Below are 6,042 nucleotides of genomic sequence, written 5' to 3'. Positions count from 1 at the left end.
TATGGTGTGGGCCATTGTACAACCTAGGCTGGCCATCCTGCCGACGCTCCTGAGTGATTGGATTACAATCTGTGCTGCCAGCAGCCTGCGAGGTACATGGCGTGGATGGCATGAACTGTTTGCGCACTGACTGTAGGAGAGGAGAGCCCAGTGATCCTCACCCAGTTTGCCCCTTCTGAAGGAGTCATGAGGCTGCAGGTCCATGGTGTGCATTCTTGACACACCAGCTTGAAGGATGGCAACTTTCCCACCTCATGCCTCCTGTGCAGCCTCTTAGGACAGTGTGGTAGTTGGGAACATAGGTCCCCTACATGGATGCCTGAGGCTTTTAGGGATCCTGTTTAAGATGCTCTTCCTGGGTCCCTCCCTCAGGGATTCTGACACAATCTGACACAGTACCTGTCAGATTGTACTGAGTGGAGCAGGAGCTGCTTGTGCTAGAATCCATTGCTAGCAGTCCGCTTGCCACCTGCGCCTATGATGCAATTTGCAGAGTACCTTTTTGCCACTAAGGTGGCTAGAACCTGCTGCCAGTGTAATGGAGGGGAGCAAAATGGGCCCTGGGCAGCACAGGGTTCTTACTATATCGGCAACAGACGCTTGTCACAGCTGCTGCTGGGTGGAGAGGAATTAGGGGCTGCCTGCCTCAACTGCCAGCCTGTGTGATGAGTGGACCTGGTTGGGAGCCCACGGAGGTCAGCATCAGCTCCTACCTCTACCCCTCATCCCCCATCCCCAACCCCTGACTCTGAGCAGGCAGGAAGGCCTCAGACTGTAGCAGGTGCCCCAGAGACCCAAGGCAGAGCTCTCCTCACCTGTCTGCCTCCCGTTGGCTCCTAGCCAGTTCATTTTAGCCATTCATGTATCTGAACTGAATGCTGGAGTTAGTACTCTGAGCAGGAGGCTGGACAAAACAAAACTGATTTCTGCCTGGGGAAATGAGCCGAGGGGACAGAATGGCCAGCAGCAACAGACAGCACTATGTTTGAGGTTCTCCACACCTCACTGCGCCTTGTCTGCCCTGCTCCCAAAACAAAGCTTTTCAAGGGTGATGGGCACTAACTTTTGGAAATCTAGCGTCCTGGATTAAGAGATCCTTCTGCACTATTCCTCGAAGGCCAGCATTGTCTGTCTAGCTCTGAAGACTCCATATTCTTCACTGAATTTGTCAACAGGTCAAACCTTTTCTTTCATTTTCCTGTCCAGCTTGTCTCAGTTTGTGCTGAGGTCCAGCCCTCAGCGCAAAATGTTTCTTAGCACCTCTCTGGTTTCATATCAACCAGACTTTGGTTTTTCATTTTTTAGACATTTCTCTTTTAAACATTCATCATAGCCGGGCGGTGGTGGCGCACGCCTTTAATCCCAGCACTTGGGAGGCAGAGGCAGGCGGATTTCTGAGTTCAAGGCCAGCCTGGTCTACAGAGTGAGTTCCAGGACAGCCAGGACTACACAGAGAAACCCTGTCTCGAAAAACCAAAAAAAAAAAAAAAAAAAAAAAAAAACATTCATCAAGAGTGAATCTTTTGAAAAACATCCTTTTTAAAGTTTGATTTTTTTTTTTTTTTTTGTGGTGCTAGGGACTGAACACAGGACCTTTCATATACTAGGTTAGTGAGTTGTACACATAGCCCAGGAACAAATCATCTTTAAAAGGTAAGGAAGCTTTTCCTAGCTAAAAACAAAAGAAAACGCTCTGCTTCCATAACGGGTCGCATTAACTTGCTGGCTGATGCTCTCAAGAGTGTAAATAGTGCTCATGAGACAGCCCATCCTCATCAGCCCGTGCTCAAGCTCCTGCTTCCTCACTGCCAATAGGAAATGTGGATGTGCTGGTCATCACTGATGACCACAGAGCTGGAGAATGGGCCTCACTGCCAGGCTGACCAGGTACAGTATGGGCAGCCCCAGGTTTGATTGATGTGCAGCTCAGAGACCTAGGAGAAGCCGGCAGAACAATCCACCCTCACCCTGCTGGCTTGGTTCCATTGCACTGACAGTCTTAGCAGCATGGACTATGCAAACATGCAGGACAAACAATACTGGGATTCTTTTCCTGGGAATATAAAACAGAAACACACAAATAAAATGCGTTGGTAGAAAAGATTTCTTAAAAGGGGACTTTGAAGATACAGGAAAATAGGAAGCAAAAAGCTTCTTCTTGCTACCAGTTTTCCCAAGTATTTGCTTATGACCCCCATATGTATGCATGAGTGTATTTTACATATTTATGTTTTCCTTCTAGCTCTTTTATTCTTCAAAAAGCCTTTTTACATTGTGTGTGTGCATGTGTGTGTAAGTGCGTGCATACATATGTGCATCTGTATGTATTCGTCATGGAGCATATGTGGAGGTCACTTGGTCCCCCCATCCACCACTTGGCTCCTGAAGATGGGCCTCAGGTTGTCAGGCTTGGCAGCCATTGTTTACTGAGTTGCCTTGCCACCCCCACTTCTTGTTTGCAAGTAGCATTTTTTTTTTTTTGAGACCGGGTCTCCTGTGCAGCTCAGGCTGGCCTTCCACACAGCCTTCTCTGTGCAGAGGTTACAGGTGTGTGCCACCATACACTAAGTTCAAGGGATTTTTTTTCTGAATCGAAATTATGTTCTTATTAAATTTACATTCAAAATGATTAACACATCTCACATTTTGTTCCAATCATCTATAAATGTAAATTTTATTGCTGTGTCCTGCCCCATGGTGATTCACTACTGTAGCTTTTCTCTGTTAAGAATAACGAGGCCTGAGCTTGTGAGATGGCTCAGCACGTTAAGAACATGGCTGCCTAACACCCTGGCTCAGTGCTTGGGTTTTACATCGTGGAAAGTAAAAGCTGATTCTTGAAAACTGTCCTCCAGGAACATGCACTGAACATGCACATGCGCAAAATGTAAAAAGAATAGTAAGTCGGCCTGGAGCATGGGACTGGCTGTGCACTGTGGAGCCATAACACCTGGCCTTAGCTGTACTCCTGATGTGTGACGCTTTCTTCTTTGTGCCTCCAGATTCCTACCCATAATGCCTTCCTCATGCTGCATTGGATTTAGAGCATTAGGTAAGATTCTAGTAAGCTTTAGCTTTGCTTTGCACAAGGCTTGAGATTCTCACACTAACCTACATGCCCTTAAGAGAGAATTGCCAGGTTTGAGATGTCTATTTCACTTGATAAGATAAAGCAAAGCCCCTCCCTTGCTTGCTTGCCCTCTGCCTTGCCAGACCTCTCTCTCTCATATGGTCTCCCTGCCAGCCCCTCCATGTGACCTGCTTGGGGGCTGAGTGTGGACCCCTCATGAGGAAGGCAGCACTGTACCACCCTCCAAAGGCTGGCCTTGAACTAACTCATTATGTAGTCCTGGCTGGGGCAGGAGCTCCCTCTCATTTGCTGGGTTGAGATTGGTAGTGGACTTTTAGAATCAATGCTTTAAAATGCCCCAATAAGCACATGCAAACAGCAGAGGAGCCTTTTCCCTTGTGTCCCTTGGGCTGGCACAGACTGAAGTCTACAACTAGGCACTGCAACTGTAAATCCTAGCCAAGTAGACAGCAACTTAGGCTGCTCTGAGGGCGCCCCCTCCTGGGGAGCTGTCGAGGAGCAGGTGGGGACATTTCTTGTGCTCATCCAAAACCCTGTCACACTCTTGTCTCCTGGGTGAATTTATTCAAGGAAAGTCCAATAGAACATTTAAACATTAACTCACATTTAGCCTAATGTTCAAGAAATCACTTTGTTTTCTATATGGGAGCAAAGTCGCTCAACTTGACCTTGCCTGGTCGATGACTTGGGGTAGGTGGTCTCTGCAGATAGACGCCACAGGCACTCCTGCAGCATCTGGAGTTAGGGGTGACCCAGGATCCCTGGTTCTGGATGTAAACCTGCAGAGTGGGCTCTCAAAGGCTCAAGGAAGGCTAGAACTCTGGAGGCTGTAAAATAAGAAAAGAAGAGAAATTAAAACGAACATGTTTAAAGAAATGCCTTCAGAAAATAGCATGTCAACGTCAATATTTGTTAATTTTAGTATCCCTACAAATGTCATTATATTTGGAAACAACTTGTAAACTGGATTTGGCAAACGCTCCAGAACCCGCAGTGTGACTGTAGTCCTAGCCAGTTCTAAACCAAACGAGTTACTCATAGTTGGGTAACTTCAAAAGCAACTTCAAAAGCGAGTCAAAGTTTAAACCAAAGACGTGTTACGTCGAATGAGGACGTGGGTGCGTTTGAATGCTGGTTACCCTTGGAGGTGAGTGTCCTCAGGATCAGATGCTGGGTCTGCACAGGACTCAGGAGAGACATGTTACGTCGATGAGCATGGGTGCGTTTGAATGCTGGTTACCCTTGGAGGTGAGTGTCCTCAGGATCAGATGCCGGGTCTGCACAGGGCTCAGGAGAGCCCTACTCCCACCCTGCCCTCTTCCAGATAAGATTGGTCCAGCCTCAGGTCCAGACTCCAGATTGGTGCTTCTTCCTGGCTGGAAAGGCTGAACAGAACCACTGTCTCTGCTGCAGCCTCAGCTCCTGTCCGAAAAGCAATCACATGAATGGTTACATGTCCGCCTCCACTTCGCTCCTGAAAAACTGGCCTGGTTGTGAGCCTATTAGCTGGGCAAGCGAGCCCTGAAACACATAAGCAGGTAGAGGAGTGAAGCCCAGCCTACCCCAGCCTGGGGACCTACAAAAGGAATTGAGGGGACTAGAGTGTGTTTCTAGCACCCTGCACACATAGGTCTAAGTTCTTTCTGTGTGAGTGTGTGCAGTGTAGTAAGGGCATGTCAGCCAGCATCATATTCCCACTCTGTCCTTCTTGATACGGAGTTTCCCTTTCTATCCCAGGCTTGACTCACGATGTAGCCCTGGCTGGCTTTGAATCAACAGCAGTCATTCTGACTCACTTGGCCTCCTAAGTACTGGGATTTCAGGCGTTCACCTCCAGGTCTGTCATTCTCCCTCCCCAAAGGAGAAAAACGCCAGGTTCAATGAGGTTGAGGAATGAGATGGTTCCACTGGCAAGTGTAGAGCTGACCCCTCAGCCACTCTACTGTGACCCTTAAGGTCTGTATCTAGTTGGGGACAGAAGTTGTTTCTAAGAAGGGACGATATCCTGCCTCATCCTGGCATAAGTGATCTGGATGTGGCTGGTAGCTGTGGGAGTGAAGAGCATTTAGAGAGGCAGTTAAGCTGGGTGGTGGCAGCACATGCCTTTAGAGGCAGAGGTAGAGAGGCAGAGAGAGATAGACAGAGGCAGAGAGAGGCAGAGGAGAGGCAGAGAGGCAAAGAGGCCGAGGCAGAGGGATCTCTGAGTTTGAGGACAACCTGATCTACAGAGCAAGTTCAGGACAACCAAGGCTACAGAGAAAAATTCTGTCTCGAAAAGCCAAAACCAACCAACTAAACAAAATTCTGTAGTTAATGGCTGGAGAGCTGCTAAGTGACTAACAGCCACTGGCAGCTCTTCCAGACACTCTCCAACACCAACGTGGCAGCCACAGTTGTCTGTAACTCCAGCTGTAGGACCCAACTTCTTTTTATTCTTTTTTTTTTTTTTTTTTGGTTTTTTGAGACAGGGTTTCTCTGTGTAGCCCTGGCTGTCCTGAGCTCACTCTGTAGACCAGGCTGCCCTCGAACTCAGAAATCCGCCTGCCTCTGCCTCCCAAGTGCTGGGATTAAAGGCGTGCGCCACCACCGCCCGGCGAGACCCAACTTCTGATCTCGGTGGGAATATGGTGTGCAGACATCCATGCACGCAGAACACCCATGCACATAAAATAAAAATAACGAGTACAATTAAAAAGAAAGATCAGTGGTTAGGGGCTAGGAGGGTAACAGTTGGTAAAGCACTTGCCTTTCAAGTACAAAACCTAAGTTCAGTTCTCAGAATCCCAGTGCTGGGGAGGTGCAGGCAGGAGGCTCCTTGGGGCTCACTGGCCAGTTAGTCTAGCCTAGTTGTCTCAAATGAGGTAGACAGTGTTCCTGAGAATTATATCTGAGGTTGTCTACTGGCCTTAAACATGTGTGTGTGTGTGTGTGTGTGTGTGTGTGTGTGTGTG

At 48.1% G+C, this 6,042-nt stretch overlaps 1 protein-coding gene and 1 long non-coding RNA gene across 7 annotated transcripts in view; one reads left to right on the top strand and one right to left on the bottom strand.

Annotated features, from left to right (window-relative positions):
• Nucleotides 1-1,576: 1,576 nt before the first annotated feature.
• On the bottom strand, nucleotides 1,577-5,973 carry LOC143442101 (uncharacterized). 2 transcript variants are annotated; one of them, XR_013110023.1, is made up of 4 exons: nucleotides 5,838-5,973; nucleotides 4,231-4,513; nucleotides 3,696-3,918; nucleotides 1,577-2,053 (listed from the first exon to the last, which is right to left on the bottom strand). It is a non-coding gene; the product is annotated as an uncharacterized LOC143442101 (long non-coding RNA). The 2 variants fall into 2 exon arrangements; XR_013110024.1 differs by lacking the exon at nucleotides 5,838-5,973 and adding an exon at nucleotides 4,888-5,656.
• Nucleotides 4,195-6,042, top strand: part of LOC117706595 (glutathione S-transferase Mu 4) — a 38,207-nt gene continuing 36,359 nt past the window's right edge. For 2 of the 5 annotated variants that reach the window (XM_076933119.1, XM_076933118.1), the window contains exons 1-2: nucleotides 4,248-4,339; nucleotides 4,829-4,928. Coding sequence is in view for 1 of the 5 variants with exons in the window: in XM_076933115.1 (XP_076789230.1) it covers nucleotides 4,220-4,339 (120 nt within the window). In the remaining 4 variants the exon portion in view is untranslated. Of the gene's footprint in view, nucleotides 4,340-4,828; nucleotides 4,929-6,042 lie in introns of all 5 variants that reach the window. The other 3 variants (XM_076933115.1, XM_076933116.1, XM_076933117.1) reach the window with 3 other exon arrangements.

This window comes from Arvicanthis niloticus, chromosome 4 (genome assembly GCF_011762505.2).
Source record: "Arvicanthis niloticus isolate mArvNil1 chromosome 4, mArvNil1.pat.X, whole genome shotgun sequence".
Taxonomy (NCBI): domain Eukaryota; kingdom Metazoa; phylum Chordata; class Mammalia; order Rodentia; family Muridae; genus Arvicanthis; species Arvicanthis niloticus.
Note: the sequence above shows the minus strand (reverse complement) of the source record. Positions and strands in the feature narration are given on the sequence as shown.